General features: G+C 49.9%; 1 protein-coding gene across 1 annotated transcript; it reads left to right on the forward strand.

Moving 5' to 3' along the window:
- The first annotated feature begins 538 nt into the window (after window positions 1-538).
- Mturn (maturin, neural progenitor differentiation regulator homolog) lies at window positions 539-18798 on the forward strand. Its single transcript, XM_037203768.1, has 3 exons — window positions 539-770; window positions 7654-7776; window positions 17803-18798. Exons 1-3 carry the CDS (start codon window positions 609-611, stop codon window positions 17911-17913), a joined length of 396 nt encoding a protein of 131 aa, XP_037059663.1. The 5' UTR covers window positions 539-608; the 3' UTR covers window positions 17914-18798.
- The last annotated feature ends 460 nt before the right edge of the window (window positions 18799-19258 follow it).

A 19258-nucleotide genomic window follows, 5' to 3' on the forward strand; every position in this document is an offset into this window, starting at 1 on the left:
ACCAACAAACAAAACAACAGTGGCCATTCTAGGTCATACAACATAATTTCAAACCGAATCATAGTGAAGGTATTTATAAAAAGCACTGAACTTAATGTGCGTGTAAGAGTACACTTCCTCCCAATCAGTCTAGAAAATATTCAGGGTTCCTTGGAGGACCGAATTTTGGTTTCTGTAGATAACAAAGCTGTTTTCCTAGGCTCTCACAGCACCTCTACCATCAGCCCTGGCAAGGGCCAAGCGGTCTGTAGTTCTGGGAGCGACTCTTGGTTTAGAGCAGATTCCGGATTCCGGAGCAAGCCTACCACTCTGGCTCCACACCAAGGATCCGGAGCCGGCCCCGCCCCGCCCCGCCGCCACCTGCGGAGACGGGCGCCCCGCCCACACCCTGACGTCACCGGGCTCTGGGCCGCGCCGGGTCGGGCTCCGGGGATTGGCCAGGGCTCGTGACGTCACGAGCCTGGGGCGGCCCGGGGCTGGCGGGGCCCCCGGGTGCTTGGGTTCCTTTCAAGAAGGGCGGCGGGGGTGGGGGCGGGGCGGAGGCGGAGCGGGCGGTGTAAACAGACCCGGGAGCCGCGAGCCCCGGAGGAGGCGCGGGCGGCGCCGCCATGGACTTCCAGAAGCTGGCAGATGTCGCGGAGAAGTGGTGTTCCTGCACGCCCTTCGAGCTCATCGCCGCCGAGGAGACCGAGCGCAGGATGGACTTCTATGCCGACCCGGGCGTATCCTTCTACGTGCTGTGTCCCGACAACGGCTGCGGCGACAGTTTTGTGAGTACCTGGGGAAGGCGAGCTGCGCTGCACCCGAGCTCCTCCAGGGAGGCCGGGTGGGGCGGAGTGGCAGCGGCTGGGCACCCGGGGCCGCCGAGCCGAGGTGTGGCGACCTCCCGCGGACCACGCCATGCCGGACGCGTGGCTCAAATCATCCCCCAGGGAGTCCCTGTATGGCATCCTCCGGGTGGGGCGCACAGCCCCTGCGTCTACATCCAAGGTCCGGTCCGGGGGAGGTGTCCTTCCCCCTCGGGGTCTCAGACACAACTCTGCAGCTGCCCCTCCCATCAGGGCCCCCGCCCCAAGCTGCAAGTCCCTCGGAAGGACACAAAGCCTCTGTCTACACCCGCAATGCTAGATCTTTTGGACCCTATTTGCGGAATTACTCCCTGGAGCTTGAAAATGCACGCGCGTGCATACACTCGCGCGCGCTCGTGAGGTGGGGGGCACGCCTATCCCCGGTCCCACGTTTCCCTAGCTCCTCAATGAGCTGCCACCAAGCGTGTGTCCCCTGTGCAGGTTCTGGGCAGCCATGAGGCTGCTGTGGCCCCACCGAGGCCTTTCCGCTTTTCCAGAGGAAGAACCCACACCCCGGCCCAGAGGGACCAGGACCGTGCCTTCGGCCCGCATCCTGCCCACTAGGGATCCTGGCGCTGACAGTTTAGGAAGGGGATGCAGAGAGCACGAGGTTGTGGTGGGAGGCGTGGGGGCAGGGCAGGGATGGCGCGCCATGGAGTGTTTGTAAGCACTATAAATAATAGTCCCCAAATGTAAGATGGAGGCAGCTGGGAATGAGGGTTATCGTGTGGTCGCTGGCCTGAGGCTGGAGCAGGCGCTGCTGCTCCTCTGCGGAGGGAGATGGGGCGGTGCATCGACTGGCTTGGCTCATCAGGTGGAGTGACAAAGCTGGACATGGACCCCGGGCTCCGCGCACCCGGCCTATCCACGGGCAGTTCAGCCTAGGATCCCTGAGACCCGATCTCAAAAATAAATATCTCACCTGTAGAAGAGTTCACAGTGAAGTCAGCGAGACCTTCTCAAACCCGGACAGGACAAGTGTAGGCTGATGCGTACCTGGCCAATATGCTCCTGGCTTTGGGTGTCAGATAGATTTGAGTTCTGTCCATTTGTCTTCTCTTGAGTTGCCTATCCACAAAATTATTTTCCTCATACTAGTTCCCTGGCAATTGTTTAGGTACATCTAGCAGTCTGATGCATGCCATGTGTCCCGCAAACACGTCAAGTTCAGAACCCTGGTGTTTAGCACTTGGTTAAAAACCCTTACCCGGGAACTAAGGATGTAGCTTGGTTGGTAGAGCTCCCGTGTAGCACGTGTAAAGCCCTGGGTGGGCACCTCAGCCCTGCAGAAGTGGAGGTGGGGTGCCTGTGGGGTGTAATCCCTACACTTAGAAGGTGGAAGCAGAGGGTCGAAATTCAAGGTCTTCCTGGGCCCTCCAAGTCAGCCTAGGATCCTGAGACCCTATTTCAAAAATAATACCTCACCACAGAACAGGTTTCACAGGGGAGACAGATAAGTTATTGATTCATGTAAACGCACATCGGCTGTTCTTAGCATAAGCAAAGTGTTGGTTGACCATGTGAAGGAGAGGATGAGGTAGAGAGAAGACCATTCCTTGGACACACTAGCACTTTCTCCAAGTTTCTGGAGACCAACCACAGGTGTTTTCCTAGCCAAATTGCTCCTTAAATCTGTACCAGATTGGGTGTGCTAAGTGCTTGCCTCTTAGGTCTTGTCATTTTTTTCTAGGAAAATCTGTCAAGCATTTGAAGAAATTTGAGTTAAGTGGTATCTCTGCTATTTGAAGATTTTGGTAACCGTAAGAATGTTACATGGCATCTCTCAATTTACGAAGTTTTAGATCATGGAGAAACTTACAAACACTAATGAGGGCTTGGTCTTTCCTGGGCCAGGGCTAAATCCAACATACAAATGGCATCGTCCGCATAAGGATGGTTAGCTAGTCAGAAGTTATGTAGCAGCCCTGAGTCTACTCAGACATCCAAGCTCCCACTCTGTCTGTGTGCTTGGAGACATCATTGAACTTCTCTCTGCCAGCTTAAGCAGCTGTGACCTCCTGTTACCCGTCTTAAGTGTTGAGCAGCCTGTTGTCAGTGCCTGGCAGGGCTGCTGGAGAGCACATCTACCTTGTGCTCGGCGCTCATATCTGGGAGCCTGTGTTGCTGTAATCACTGTAAACATTCCTGCCATCTATATGATAGATCCTAGCCCCAGTTCTAAAAACCTAGCTTTCTCTTGCCCTCTTCCTGGGTCCGGATCATCAGAGTTGTGCCAGCGTTGTGGGCAAGGCATGTGCTGTTCTCTCCATGACTGAAAGCATGTGGACCTGAGTTCAGATCCCCAGGGCCCATGTAAAACCTTATAACCCCCTTGCTGGGCGGTGGTGGCACACACCTTTAATCCCAGCACTCGGGAGGCAGAGCCAGGTGGATCTCTGTGAGTTCCAGGCCAGCCTGGTCTACAGAGAGAGAGATCCAGGACGGGCACCAAAACTACTCAGAGAAACCCTGTCTCAAACAAAACAAAAAACCAATTTATAACCCCAGCAACTGGGGGCAGGATCCTCAGGTCTCTCTGGTCCTGAGGCAGGAAATGCTTGTGTTGTAGGAACTTAGAAATGCCAGGAGACAGGTCACATACAGGTCACCACCCCACCCCACCCCACTCTCCACCCCCTGCCCCACCTCCCCCTTCCCCACCGCCTTACCACCAGCGTCTCTCTCAAGGATCTAAAATAAGGTCTGGAGCTGGGCATGGTGGTTAAGCCCAGCACTCAGAAGGTGGCAAACACAAACAATAGTCATATTATTAAAGAAACAGTACTCACGGAGGGACTCTGATCACCTCGTATATACATGTGTCCATAGCCCTCATTTGTCAGCATGCCTCTGTGGTGTATTTAAGTGGAACTGCATTGTGGTTTTGTGATGGTGTGAAGGAGGAAAGGCTTCTCTTTACCTGCTAGTCTTGGTTTCCCCATCCACTGAGTGGGATACTCCTACTCTAAGCCATTATTACTGTGAGCACTGTATGAAGAGTCATGTGCACAGTGGCGTTGCCTTATTGATAGAGGTAATTTCAAGGAAGAACAAAGCCACTTGGATATTCAGCTAATCATGAAGAGAGTAAAATTGGGGTGTTATGGGTCCAAATAATGGGGAGCCAGCAGTCAACTGATGATCTGCTAAATGATAGACGGTTCGCAGGCAGACACCTGTGATCTTCAGACACCACCCCCCCCCCCCCCCCCCGGGAATAACTGTTGTCTGTGATTTACACGTGGCTGAGACAAAGCTCCCTTACGCAGCTTGCACGGAGGCAGTTGAGGGTATGCATGCAGATTCCCTGTGGGGTGCTCTTTGCCCTCTGCTGCCCATGTAGCCACAAGCAAGTTACTTAACCTTTTGAGCCTCAGATTCCTCCTGGACAGAATGCTCCCCACAATGAGCAGGCTGCCTTGGTAATGGCTAACCATGCTCTGCCCTCTGGGTGTGCAAGTATTGTTGGGTGCCACAAGGTGGCTTGTGGTTTTGGTGTTCTGTCTGCTCTGCAGACAGACATCAGTTTTAGATTAAGAGACACCAATTAAAAACGGAGCAAGAAGTGAGTTCCAGGACAGCTAAGGCTGTTGTTACACAGAGAAACCCTGTCTCACAAAAAACAAAAACCCACCCCCGCCCACAAAAAAGAGCAAGAATAGCAGACATTCTGCTCTTCAGCTTGGATGGTCCATGGGGAAGTTGGTTTTAGGACCTTCTTTAGATGCCCAAATCTGAGGCTGCTCGGAGCAGTTGTGTGAGATGACGTATTTACACACACCTTACACACATTCTCCTGTATGCCTTAACTGTCTTAGACTACTTAGTACAGTGGGAATGTGAAGTAAGTACGCATCACTCTACATTGTTCAGGAATAATGCCATACAAACATTGTGTGCTCAGTACAGATGCTGGTGTCCTCTTCAGATAATTCCCATCCTAGTTAGGTCACATCCCTGGCTCAGAACCTGCGACTACAGGAGCCTGGTCACATGGCAATGGGAGAGACACATAGCTCAGGCCACAGATGTTCAGAAAGGGTCAGGGGAGTTCTCCGAACCCTCCGGACCTCATCGGTCCATACAGAAAGTCTGGCAGCGTGTCCCCCAGGACAAGAAGGATTCAGCAGGTTTGAGTTATTGTACTGATTTAATGTCACATTCTGATGACCAGATCTCCTCTGTATAGAAAGTGGAACACACTCCCTTCCTGTCGAGGGGTGACATGTTTGTGTTGTCTTAGCTGGGTGAGCTCAAGCCTGCCATAACAGAAGGAAGGCCTGTAGCCACACTTTGTTCACATAGGGCGTTTGCTGTGGGAGAGGCAGACTGCCCGGGGTGTGGCCAGCGGAGGCCGCTTCACTGCAGCTCGTGGCTCTGGTCAGTATTGGAACTGCTTGAGTTCTCCAGGAAAAGTTTTGACATGTAGCCCACCTCCAATCAGAAACTCTGGGAGGCGGGCCCGGAAATCTGCATTGTAACAAGCTTCCAGGTGACGGCTGAAGCTGGAGAGCCCTGCTCCATGTCGCTTCCGGCCTCCTTGGCATCTCCTGCCTTCACAGGAGGCCTGCAGCCCACTGTCCCCAAGGGCTCCCAGCACCGTCTGTACCCAGGGGCAGCTAGGAGTCTTCAGTCTGACACTCCCAGCTAAGCGATTTCTGTGGCCGCAGCCAGCTTCTCCAGTTCCTGCTGCAGTTTTTCCCTGGCCGATGTGGTGTTTGGTTATATGTGCTTGGAGCATTTTCCTAGCGGCCTTTACAGCGGTTGCACCTCATGGCCCAGGACTCTGGGCTTCAGCCAGCCACCCGTTTGTCTTCGTATGAAGGCTCTGCCCTCTCACCTGGTGTGTAGCTGGAGTTTTTTCTGCCTTGCCCACATTCAGGACAAATCTCTGCCACCCGCCAGTCCCACAGCCGCTCAGACCCAACCAAGTAAACACAGAGACTTATTTTGCTTTCAAACTGTATGGCCGTGGCAGGCTTCTTGCTAACTGTTCCTTTATCTTAAATTAATCCATTTCTACAAATCTATACCTCGCCACGTGGCTGGTGGCTTATCGGCGTCTTCACAGGCTGCTGGTCATGGCGGCGGCTGCAGTGTCTCTGGTCATGGCAGCAGCTGCAGTGTCTCTGGTCATTGTGGCGGCTGCTGCATCTCTCTGCCTCAGCCTTCTTTTATTTCTCCTCTCTGCTAGTCCCGCCTATCTTTCCTGCCTAGCCACGGCCGATCAGGTTTTATTTATTAACCAATCAGAACAACTTGACATACAGACCATCCCCCAGCACAGCCAAGTGCAGACCATCTCAAACACCTGCACTCAGGCCCATGGTCCTAATCATCCTCTATACGGACCTGCTGGGTAACGCCACAAGGAACCCAAGAAGGGCTCCCACAGGACATACAGAACATCCCACAGCACTGGTGCCTTGCTCTCTTATCGCATCTGGTTTTGTTTTTCTTTCCTTTTTTTATTTTCCTTCGGTCCACTCTCCACACACACACACACACACACACACACACACACACACACTTCAGACTTAACCTCTCGGGTCATCTTGTCTTGTATTCTAACACTGCTAGATACCTTTAGTTTTGAAAAGAAGTAGTTTAAATAAAATCAAATACTGTTTATTTTTAGATACAGTACATATATATATATGACGATTAGCAGTTATTAAATGGTGTTGTTGTTTGTTTTTTCAGTTGTCATAGCCTCACTTAGACCCCAGCTGTGTCTACACAGCTCTCCTTAGGCATCCTTCAGTGAGAAAGAAGTCGATAAGATAAGCTCATGGGATGGCAAATCGAACTCCCTGGGGTGATGCCCTGCTTATTTATGTGCATGAATAGAAGCAGGCAGGTGGTACTACATGGGCCCCTAGGAGCCTTCTCTAACTAGGTCTTGTCTCCTGCCTGGCCTTTGTGCCTCCTCCAGGCCACCAAACACCTCCCCTTTTCCCCCGGCCTCAGCACTGTCTCATCAGTTGATACCCTAAAGACAGACCCTGGGTACCTGTGGGATGCCCTGTGTTCCTGGCTGGTTGGCTCTGCAGAAGTAGAGCTTCTTCATCCAGACCTCACCAGTCTCTTTCTCTAGCGCGTCTAGATCTTTGACCACTATGGGGAAAAACTTGCTTTAGTCTTAAAGACGTAATAAGATGGATTTCCTCACAAAAAGAAACGTTCCCCAGCCTCGGGCCCAACAGCAAACCTAAATGCAGGCTGCTGGCCACATTGATCAGGGATGCTCGGGTAGGATGCTCACCTAAGGTGCCATGAGGGACGACCTAGCTTCCCAGTGACTCGGTACTGACTTTGCCAATTCTCCTAAGCTTGTTCCATTCTGAAGAAACTTACCAGCGCCCCCATTCCTGGGGCGATCTGCAGAGGGAACACCTTGTTCCAAGTTCATGATTACAAGCTATGGTTAATTAATTCTTCAGCCGTAGCTGAAGGCAAAGTAAAAGAATGTGAAGGCCCAGGCTCTGATTTCTCCTCCCTCCTCTTTTCAAATGAGCCTCCTGCACCTGCTGGGGCTGGTGAGCAGGGGTAATGTCTGTCTGCCTCCCTGCTGTCTGGTGACTTGTAAGCAGATGGCAGACAGAGCAGGTGGGACTCGGGGCACAAAGCTTGGGAGAGTTCTCTGGATTGGGCATTTTCTGATCCCTTGCCACGCAAACCAACGAAGAGCGAGTGGGTGGGTTTCACTCTGTAATGGAGGCTGACTTTGAGTGCGAGGTTCTTTAAGACTCCACGGTAATGATTTCTGTTCTTTGTTTTCTCCTTGCCCTCCTGGGGCCCACAGCACGTGTGGAGCGAGAGTGAGGACTGCCTGCCCTTCTTGCAGCTGGCACAGGATTACATCTCTTCCTGCGGCAAGAAGACGCTCCATGAAGTCTTGGAAAAAGTCTTCAAGTCCTTCAGACCTGTAGGTGCTGCATGGCTTCTGAAGCCGCCCTGGACCCCTCTGTAACTGCACCCTGATAGCAGGGATGGTCGGGAAAGGGGGCAAACCCAGGATGTCTATTTGTCTCTTGTCTGCTGTTGGTCCTGCAGTATAAAGATAGCAGCCAGTGTCGGGGGGCCGAAGGTGGGATGTGACGTGGCTGTTTGGTGCAGGAATGGTGGCTCTTTCTAGAGTTGAGAAGTACTGATGGGGTAGAAGCAAACAGAGAGAGCCCTCATGAGACAACAGAGTAGTCCATTTCGCACCCAGGAGACCTGGAAAGCCACCTGGAAGCGGTATCGTTTTTTTGTTTTTGTTTTGGTTTTTTGGGTTTTTTTTTGTTGTTGTTGTTGTTTTTTTTTGCTTGTTTTTTGTTTTGTTTTGTTTTATCACAGCGGTGCTTGCGTCAGGGACGTAGCTGGAAATCCAGATAAAGCTTGTCCGAGTTTGTGCCTGTGGGGGAGGGCGGCATTGGATATATTGATTCTTGTCTCAGTTCTCAAAAACACTTGCCTGTGGCTTGCCTCCCCTCTTGGGATTTAGGACTCTATAATTTCTGTGGCAAGCTGATGGTCTGCTTTCATGATCGCTGATGACTCTCCCCTAGCTTGGTGATCCCTTCCCTCTCTCTTCCAGAGTCATCCCTAGCATCACGACACACCCCAACCTAGTTGGCTTCCTTGCTGACTGTGAATATATTCCATGCATTCAGTGCTGTGCTGTGGAATTTCTGTTTCTACTTCTCTGCTGAGCATTTCAAGCTTGTTTTATAGTCCAGGGAGGTCGGTTACACAACCACCTTTCTGACATCTCAAGGTTAGTCAGTGTTTTGAGTCTTTCCTGCCTCCAGGCTGGCACTTCTGGTATCCAGCGGTTGTGTGTGGCATTGTCTAAAGTCAGGATCGTGGACAGGAATAGATTGAGGCCCAAGATGACAGTGCCTTCCAGAGAGGACTTTTGTTGGCCCTGCCGGGACTTGAGAGCCCTGTCAGCCTGAGGTGGCCTTCAGTCCTTGATTTGTAGTTCCCAGACACTCGAGGTGATAAAAAGGTGGGTTTCAGATCTTTTCTCTTTTTATCTAGCTTTGTTCCAGGAGTGTGGGCTTTTGGGGGGCCTCCAGGTTAACGTGTGGACCCTGTTGCAGTCTGTTCCCATAGAGGGCCCTGGGCTTTGACTCCCTTCTTCATAGTTCTTAGAACTGTCTAAAAATACAGTATACTTTCTTGCTTTCCTAGTCAGGTTAGTCCAACCTCTCTGGCTTCCAAGGCCTCGCCATACTAAAGAGGCTATTTCCATACTCAATGTGAAATGCTTGAAAATGTCTTAGCTTTTCTCAGTAGAAGGGATGGTCCTAATTTTTCAATCCACCATTACGAGAAAAAGAATTTCAGTGGCTTTTGTCACATTCTCTTATTTCAGCCATTCATCTGGCCTTCTATTCTTTTGCTTGCTAATTTTCTAAGCCTCTATGTCTTTAAAGCGCCAGTGTGCCCCCTCTTGGTCTGCTGTCAGTGTGTGGTGAATGCCCACCAAGCCATGGGAACCCTTTCCTGCTCTGGTCCTAGCATGGGAGTCAGGTGGTGAACATCAGAGATCAAAAGGAGCTTGTGTTCTCCTTGGAGAAGATAAGGTAAGCAAGTACAGCTCAGTGTGTCCGCAGCAGGTACCAAGAAGGTGGGAAATAACTCAGGGATGGGGGTAAGAAGTGTTATCCTGAAGGTGTTGGAAGAGATCTAGGAGTCTTCAGTGAGAAGGGAATTTTGGAGTCAGCAATGATCATAAGGAGAGTCAATGGGGATGGGGTGGGGCGGTGTCCAGGCGCAAAGGTATAGGAGGTATCTATGTAGTTATAGGGTTTGGAGTTGGAGATCTGGGCACAGTGAGAGGGGAGTCCAGGAGGACATCAGGTCTCATAGCTGTGGAAGGACTTGGCTTTACCGGTCATGGAGAGCCTGAAGAGATTAGAGCAGGAAGGCCATGATGATGTCCTATTTTAAGAGGTCCCCTCTTGCAGACTAAAATGCCCAGATTGGCTGTCAGCAGCGAGAACCAGTCAGTGCCATCCTCAAGGCAGACATGAGGCCAGCTCAAAAACAACAAAAATGGAACAAGGTTGTCGGATGCCTGGAAAGTAGACCCAGCAGCCTCGCTGTTGGCTTGAAGTAGAGTGTGAGAAAACGAAGAGAGAGATGGAACCTGAGTCTCTGGGCAGTGTGGTGAAGGAACTTCACAGTTGGTAAACTGAGGCTGGGAGGGCTACAGGAGGAAGCACAAGGGCCCAGTGCTGTTAGGGTACAGTTTTGTGGGGAACCCTGTGCCCCTCATCCCCCCTGCCTTCACCTCTGTCTGGAGCTTTGACTTGGAAAGAAGCCAGGGGGCAGGGGCTGGCTGCTGCTGTCCTAGTTGAAGGGCCTGTTGGAGAAGAGCTTATCCAGTTAGGATTTCGAGCCAGGAAGCCGGTGCTGCGTTCCCCTGCCTGTCAGTAACTGCATGGCGGCATCACGCGTTCACCTGTGCCTTAAGCTAGCTGCACTCTGGGTGTGCAGATGTGTGGGACATTAAAAGGTCAGTGTGTCCCCCCTTCCAGCCACGATTGTTTTCACAAGGTCACGTGCCGCTGCCCTGTGCGGTCTCTCCACAGAGATAAGGTCTTATCTCTCCGTAGCCTTCCGCCGCCTCAAGGGACCCCAGTCAGCCCCTGGTTTGCTTGACCTTGCTAACGCTGGGCACATGGCAGCCATGGCCTGAGGAGCAGTGTCACCCCAAGGCCGTGCCACCTGGAACTGTGTCTGCGGACTGTGCTCCTTCCCTCTCGACTGCACTTCCGACACTAAAATAATACCACAGCGCCTCACTCCACACACACTGGAATCTGATTGGATCTCTGAAGAAAAAGTTACTCTTTTTTTTTTCCCCTTTCAGCCATCCTACTCCTTTTGTTTTTCTCCTGATTCATCGTATTTCCCACAAAAAGTGCTAGTCATCTGTAGCCAGAGTCCTATAAAGGACGGCATAGCATACTTGGCTTTTGCCATCTGGACACTGATTAGGAGGAGCACTGGCCACAGAACAGGGGGAAGCCGGGGTCAAGGCAGAGCCTGTATTGGATCGGGTGTCCTGTGAGATGCTGTGCAGAGGGAGCAGAGACGCCCGCCCACCCACCCACCGTCAGCTCATTCCACTCTGTGGGTTCTTGGGCAAGCTATTTCTGAGAGGTTGTTTTTGAACCTGTACGTCAAGCTGCTTGTGTAGCCTCCTTAGGTTCAGAGCCCAGTTCTGGCCCTTGCTGGCCGAGGGCCTTGGACAGTTTAACCTCTGTTTCTCGGGTTCTCCATTTGTAGATGAGGAAACTAACGCAGGTAGCAGCAACAGCAGTCTGGCTGGGAGTGACCTCCGTGCCTAGTAGGCACCAAACAGATGCTGCTGTTGGTGTGTACAGGGTGAAGGCATCTCACAAAACACTGGTGCAAAGAGTCAGTAGGGCCTAGGTGTGGCGAATTTAGGGTTTTGGTAGTGAAAAAATTTTTTGCTAAGTGATTTCAATACATTTAACTGGGATATCTGGATGAATAAGGGACTTTTCGAAGGTAATGGAGGAGTCAAGAAAAAGATTGTCAACATTGGCTTTTGCAAAGTAATAAACTCACTGAAAACCAAACCCATACATGGGAGGTGACAGGCTATAAAGAATAAATAAATGTCCACTCCAAGGCATGTACTGAAGAACTTCCGGATTGTGGGTGACTTTTATTTTCTTCTTTTCTCTGTTCTCTAAGATTTCTATCATAGTCACATAATCAGAAAAAGTCAGAAATGCCAGAAGTTAGGGAGGGGCTCCCTGAGGATCAGAGTACCAGGCAGTGCCTCCCTGCAGAGCTTCCCCTACACACAGGAGCAGGAGGAGAGCTGACCCAGACAGGGCCCGCCTTGGCTGCCCGGCTCCGAGTCCTAAGAGATTCCCCAGGATAGACTCCCCTGTCCCTTGCTCTGTGGCTTCGTGCAGTTTTCTTAACCTTTGTGTTCCCGTCTTTAAAACAGGGCCAGCTACTGTTTCCCTGTCCTGTGGGTCCATGGGCAATGTTTACAGCAGACCATGAACACCGGACTGTCAAAGTCCAGCTGCCCTGGCCTAGGGGCGTGGTCACTTGATGCAACTGTCCATTTTTCTCACCTAGCACGACCACCATTTCTCTCCACTGAAAGAGCCTCCGGCCTCATAAAGGAGGATCTCAGGCCTGATTCTTACCTCCTCACGGCTAGCATGTCAGATGAATGCGGATGACATTGGCACTCACTGTTGCCACCCGAGACTGGCACTGCTCTGGTGATGACTCCAGAGACCGCTGGTAAATATGGACAGTCAATTTCCTCATGTAAGTGACTGTCGGGTGACTGTTGCTGGCCATCGCATGATAGACCTAGATAATGGGCCAGTGATATCAATCCTCGCTGCTGGTGACCTTGCCACTCACTTTTGCCCGTTTTCATCCATTATTTGATGATGAATGTCAGACTGGGTTGCTGGTGAGCAAGCAGAGCAGGAGAGAAGAGGTGATCCAGTGCCAGATTCCCCCCAAGTTACATGATCATGAGGTCGCTCCCCTCTCAGCAAGTTGCCTGTCTCCGCTCTCTGCTGCATGCAGCCCGGGTCCTGTAGCTGTGCCTGTGACCGTCTTGAATGCTGGTTGGCTAATGGTGCTGTGATGGCCCCGCCTGGCATTAGTTCCTGTGGTTCCCATGGCTCCTTCCTCTGAATGGCCCAGTCTTCTTGCTGAGGATGCTGTGTTACACTGTTTCTTTTCTCAAGAAGGGAATCTCCCGGAAGAACACTCCCTGGAGTGGACACTGGCCTAAGGGAGACTAGTGCTTTTGGGTTGCATCCAGTGGCCCGGGAACCGGGAGCCAGGGATGTCTCCACACAAGAACATCCTTTATGGCCCAGAACAGTGCCATTTCTGCTTCTGCTCCTACCCTCTCTCTGGTCAGGAGCCTTGAAGAAATGCAAGAACACACTGGTGCTGAGCTTGCCCAAGTGGGACAGAGAGGCCAAGAAAAACATTGCCCATGTGGATTTGCGTAAATGGCAATAAATATTAGAAATTTAACGTTTCCATATCTTTTGGTTTGGTTTGGTGCGGTTTTTGGTTTCTTTTTTTTCTTTTTTTTTTTTTGTTTTTGCTCATGTTATGGATCTTCAAACCTTGTCATTTTTTTAGCCAGGCAGTGGTGGCACACACACCTTTAATCCCAGTGTTCAGGAGGCAGAGGCAGGCAGATCTCTGAGTTTGAGGCCAGCCTGGTCTATAGAGTGAATTCCAAGACAGCCAGGGCTATACAGAGAAACCCTGTCTCGAAAATCCAAAACCAAACCAAACCAAACCAAAACCCTTGTGAGTTTTAGGAAGTCAGCGCCCCTGTAACAGCGCATGGGCCACCCCTGCCCATTTGACTCCATCTTGCCTCTGCCTCTCCTTTCTAATATGGAGAAGACTACAACTCAACATGAGCTTTAAGACAAACAGTTTCAAATCCCCCAAGTGCTTTAGCCAGTCTTCTGTCCATAGTCAGGCTTCTGGACCCCCTTAGAGCAAGTTAGAAATGCAGGGCTCCCCCAGGCCCACTGAGCCAGGATCCGCATTGTTGGTAGTGTTCTTGGTGATTCAGACACCGTTAAGTGTGAGAAGTCTGCTTCTCCCTTGGAAGAAGTGTGCAGGAATGCCTGAAGCCCCAAGGACATGCTATGTGCACGGAAGCCGTCGAAGGTCCAGGGTGCTCTAGAGGCCACGTCTGCCTTCTCACCCAGCATAAAGACGCCAGCCCAGAGGGCCAGCCACAGCCTCAAGTGATTTGCACCTTTGTCCACAGGACCTGAAATTAGTCCCACAGGTGACCAGGGCCTAGAGAACTTTAATTCTCAAGTGTTGGCAGCTCTTCCTTTCCAGTAGAGGCTGGTGTGGCCTGGTAGACCTAGCTATCTGTGTGATTGTGGACTGTTCCAAGGGAGTTTTGTGGTCAGCACAGCCTGGGAATGCCAGTGTGTTTTCCTATTCACAATGAACAGAAACTTGAATCCCAGGCTGCTAGAAAAAGAAAAGAAAAAGAAAAAAGAAAGAAAAATCAGCGAACTAGGATTGCACAGTTGTAACTATCAAGAATCATTTAGACATACCAGGCCTGTCAGCTAGGTTTTTGCTGTTTGTATTTTCTCATAAGAACATGAGGGTAGGTGGTACAAGCCTTTAATCCCAGCACTCGGGAGGCAGAGGCAGGCGGATCTCTATGAGTTCGAGTCCAGCCTGGTCTACAGAGTGAGATCCAGGACAGACACCAAAACTACACAGAGAAACCCTGTCTCAAAAAAACAAAACAAAAACATTCCGGTACAGTCATACAATAAGGGCTCCAGCTCTTTACCAGCTGTTGTCATCCCACCTCTGATTTAGATCCTCCACCACCATGGCATGTGACAGTGGTGCTGGATTGTTCCACATCTGTATGATGCTTCTGGATCTCATTCTGGTAGTTTGCCATGCTGCATATGCTTCCAGGTTGTCATAATGTAAACATTAATTGCATATATTTCCTACTGGGATACATTTTGAAAACATGTATTACCCAGTAGAAAACATGGAAACTTCCGAGTGCCAGGCACAGCATTGACAGGCATCTCTCCCCATGAGCCAGCCTGGTGGTAGGTATGGGAAGACTGCAGGCCAGTCACCAGAGTTTGAGTCCTGGCTCTGCCGTCTCCTAGGTGACTCTGGGTAGTCTGGCAGCATCTCCTGGTCTTGAGAACCACATGTAAAGCTGCTTGAGATAGCACCAGGCACACACAGTTTTCGTTCAGTCTGAAGTGTGGTGAACTTGTTTGTCTCCCTGGAGTGCTAAGTGCAAGTCCAAGGATGGACTCCAGAGGCTAGCAGGGAGTTCTCCTTTCTTCTTGCTTCCCAGAGTGCTCATTCACAGCAAGGACCTCCCAGAGCCAGCACGCAGGAAAAAGGCAGAAGGAAGCTACCTGGGCAGTGGGAACTCCCTTTACAGCCCAGCCAGATGCTTGTCTGTAAGGCTGGACAGTGGGCAGACTATAGCCATTTGCTTTTGCCTCTGAGCTTGAGTTTCTCTGAGCTCCAGCCAATGTCCAAGTTATCATCGCTGTACAGAGAAGGGTACGTGCCAAAGGTCAAAGGTTCCCAGACTGCAGGTCAAGTGTCATCTTCCAGCCTCACGGTGTGTTTGTAGAATCTGTACCAAGGAACCTTAGAAGTCCAGAGCCACTCTGAATGGCCTCTTCTCTTCCCCACTCTGGAACTGCAGGGGCTGATGAGTTCCACATAAGCAGGAGGATCCTTCCTGCCCCAGGGAAGACTTCCCTTGGGGCTGGTTCTCTAAAGTCAGAGCCACGTGCTTTGACGTCATGTGAAAGGGTGAGGTAGGGAGGTGAGCAGAGGGAGGAGTATGGTTTGTGCCAATTAACCTGCCGGATCTACTTCAGCAAGGCATGCTGAGTCCATGAGAGGATTCAGAGCTATCTATAGCTTGAGTTGGAGTGAATAACCCAAGTGTCCTGTGAGGAAGAATCACCATAGATAAACATGTATGTACCAACATGCGTCAGCTATACCATTCTTAGCCAGGAATGTCATGGCTAACTACGGTTTCCCACTGAGCCTCAGAATCCTCCAAAACCCAGCACTCCAAGTGGCCAGTTGCCGCCTCCGATTCACAAAGGGGTGGGGGGCAGATGCATTGACTATTTGGCAGTTGGTGGCCGCCCGCTCTTCAGCGCTCTTGTGTCTCCTCTGCAGCTGTTGAGGTGATGTTGAAGCTGCTGCTGCTGCAGCAGTCTTGCTGCGCCAGATACGGTTCCTCTCGCTTAACACTCCCACTTTGCTGTGTCATCCGCAGCTCTTCAAAGACAAACTGACCACCGGCAGAGCAACTGTCCGCTCTCACGGTGACTAGCCGTCTTCTCTCTCCGGAGGCGCCTTTATCTTGTCTTTCATTCGAGTGTGAGGAGACAGTGGTGACACAAAGGAGCTTCTCTTTTCTTCCAAGGGCACATGAGATCCGTGTGCCAGGGCTCTCCCTGTCCTTTGCTTCAAGGGAGCAGTCACTCTGAGACATGGGTAGCCATGAGCTCTACAGGGACAGCATGCATCTGCAGTTGGCTGTGGCCATCTTGACTTGTGACCAAATGGTTTTGCCCTGCATACTCTCCTAGGGCTCTGAGACTGTGAGAGTTGTCGAGTAGAGGCATTGTCTTAGTTGGGACTTCTGGCTTCCTGTTCCCCTATTTGAGCCACAGGGAGAGTGGAGGAAGGATGGTGGGGTGATAGAGAAGCCATATGAGGAATGAGCAGGCCTACCCTTGATGTCTTAATGCACCTGAAGTTTAGGTCACTAGGGCCACTTAGTTAAGAGGCCTGAAGGTGACAAGTCTGGGGTCTCTGTGTGGAAAGTCATTTGGCCACACTTCACCCAGTCATCACATGCAAAAGCCCAGGAGCACTAAAGGCCGTGGCTTTCTGCCAGCAATGAGTGTGGGTTCATATTGCTCATGGCTGATTAGTGCTGTTCAGTTTCTAATGAAAGACCAATGTTATCATGGGGCTGGAGAGATGACTCAGCCGTTAAGAGTGCTTTTTCTTCCAGAGGACCTGAGTTTGATTCCCAACACTCACATGGGGCAGCTTACAACTTCCTATAACGCTAGCTCCACAGGATCCAACACCTCCAATGGCCAGTGGCAGCCGCGCTCAATTGCACGTAACCCAAACACATACATGCACGCATGTGCATAATTAAAAATACTTATCTTGAATTTGTCATGCTTCCCTGATCATAATCGTAGATTATTGGTGGGACATAGACGAAAAGGAAGCGGGGAAATGGTTTAGAGCATTTGTTGCTCTTTCAGGGGACCCAGGTTTGATTTCCAGAACTTACATGATGGGTCACAACCATCCTTAACTCCGGTTTCAGCGGGCTCGATGCCCTAGTCTGACCTCTGTGGGCACTGTATGTGCACCTAGTGCACATACATCCTGGCAAAACATTCATGTGCATAAAATAAGTGTAAAAACATTTTTTAAAGATGAAATGGAAAAAAGTTGTCCACAATCCCACTTTTATAGAAACTTTATATCACACACACACACACACACACACACACACACACACACACACACAAAATGTTTACAAAAAGTAGAGAGGGCCAGTGAGATGGCTTGGTGGGTGGCAGCATTGGCTGCTGGGTCTGAGGACCTGAGTTTCATATCCAGGCTTCACATGGTGGAAGGAGAGAACCAACTCTTGCAAATTGTTCTGTAACCACACACATGCTGTGACATCGGTACATGCATGTAAACACACAAAGTAAATACATGTAACAATTTAAAGAACACTCAATATTTGAATACGTTTAATCACGGTCTTTTTTCCTGTGCATCCATATGAATTTTAAGAGAATCTGCATCCTAATTAAAATGCAGTTTTATCATTTTTTATGTTTATGTGCCTTTTATATCATTAAATAATTTTTAAATTCAATTTAAAGTATATGTAAGATTCTATCTTACTAACATGCCATAAAATTTAACCCTTTGCGACTGGGACATCCTAGCTGTCTTAGCATCTTATCTATGTGCTACTCTTAATAAGTAACCCCGTGTGTTTGGGGAGAGGAAACAAAGGGACACCAGCACTGCTCGTGGTGTGAGTCACCAACACACCAGCTACACATCGTACAGATGTGGTTTATGGACCAGAGATTTGACACTTGAAAAAGAGCTTCCCTGAGGTAGCCAGTGAAGCAGATAACCCATGAAGACTCAATGTGTCTTCTGACGTTTGTGAAAGCCGTGGTGGGGAGTTGAGTTCAAGGATGCACTCGCTGTGTTTAGCCCCTCGAGGTGCAGATGAATTTGGGTGCAATGCCTTTGTTTTTCCACCTGAAGTCCGGGCAATGCTTACAGCTGTTGCTTTTCTTGTCCAATTCTTTCTCTGTAGCTGCTGGGGCTTCCAGATGCAGAAGACGAAACATTTGAAGAGTACAATGCAGATGTGGAGGAAGAGGAGCCAGAGGCAGACCACCCACAAATGGGGGTCAGTCAGCAATAAACTCCTAGGTCACCTTCTGGAAGGGGAGTAAGCGCTGTGCTGCCAGTGGGGTCCTGGGATCCTGGGGTAGCCTTTTGTATTAGCTCTTCAAAACAGGACACCTGGCTCCTGACATCCAAGTGAAAATGAAATACCTTTTACATGACCACACAATATCTGTGATGCGCTTCACTCAGAAGTGATCAGAATTTCTGCCCCGCCTTGGCGGGGTTTCTATGGAGATGTCTCAGTAGCCTCTGCCGCTTTGAAGTTAGAGTCCATGTTGTGGCTGCCCGTTCCCTCTTGAGTTTATGTTGGAGAATTAACGTTTGCTGATTGGAATGTAGAGAACGCTGAATGTATTAAGGATGTGTTTTGAGTCCTCACAGGTGACCTTGCTGAGGAAAAGCATGACAGAGGAGAAATGCAGCCTGTACTTTTTATGTACCTTTTAAGTGTCCGTAAGTGAAAGGTTTTGCTTAGAAAGCATGAGTTCTAATACCTAGTCGTGAACTTCACAAGTGCACATGCAGAGGGTGAGGGTGGCTGAGGCTCCTTGCAGAGGTTCGCCACTGCTGAATGGGTCACCTGGGTATGTAGCAGTCAGCCGCTGGTTAGTGTAGATGTTTCGTGGTTGTTCGATCGTATTCAAACATGCTAATTCCAAAGCCACTTTTAAATTCTAATAGTGGAAAGTATAGATGGGGTAAAAGATATAAATTATTGATTCCTTGAAGCTGTTTATAAACCTGCATATGAAATGAAACCTTTACCGTCTCTCTTTATGGTGAGACGAGAAGACAACTTGTTAAATCACGAAGACAACCAGAATCCGAGTAAGTGCCCCTTAAGCTTTGAAGCCATAGAGTAAATCTAATAGGAAAATAAACCAGGATAAAAAAAAAAGTTAATATAATGAAATCCTTTACTTTCCTAATCTTTTATTCTTTCGAGAATGTCAAGAGAAGGCTCCCACTGAGTTAATTTATTTAAAATTATAATTAAATACTCTAGGGAGCCTACATGCAGTGGAATTTTAAAGTGACATGAAAGTGAGAATCTTAATTAGGGAATTGCTTGGTTAAAAGAGGATGTTTTTAATGATCAGGACACACAAACAACTCCCAGAAGTAACTGCTGTCACCATTTAGCCAATAAATACTTAGCAGGACATTCTCTAATGCCATTGTGAGACCCTTCCATGTCTTGGGTCCTCATAACAGCCCCCTTTACAGCACTTGATTCCTCCATACATCCAGTTTGGGAACGTTTCTCTCTCTCTCTCTCTCTCTCTCTCTCTCTCTCTCTCTCTCTCTCTCTCAATCCCCCTCTCTCTCTCTCTTTCTCTCTCTCTCTCTCTCTCTCT

This window comes from Peromyscus leucopus, chromosome 3 (genome assembly GCF_004664715.2).
Source record: "Peromyscus leucopus breed LL Stock chromosome 3, UCI_PerLeu_2.1, whole genome shotgun sequence".
Lineage (NCBI taxonomy): Eukaryota > Metazoa > Chordata > Mammalia > Rodentia > Cricetidae > Peromyscus > Peromyscus leucopus.

Excerpts from the sequence above, each read along its gene's own strand:
- Mturn (XM_037203768.1), top strand. The coding sequence starts at position 609 with ATGGACTTCCAGAAGCTGGCAGATGTCGCGGAGAAGTGGTGTTCCTGC. Across the intron at positions 771-7,653 it reads ACGGCTGCGGCGACAGTTTT|CACGTGTGGAGCGAGAGTGA; the intron begins GTGAGTACCTGG and ends TGGGGCCCACAG. Across the intron at positions 7,777-17,802 it reads TCTTCAAGTCCTTCAGACCT|CTGCTGGGGCTTCCAGATGC; the intron begins GTAGGTGCTGCA and ends CTTTCTCTGTAG.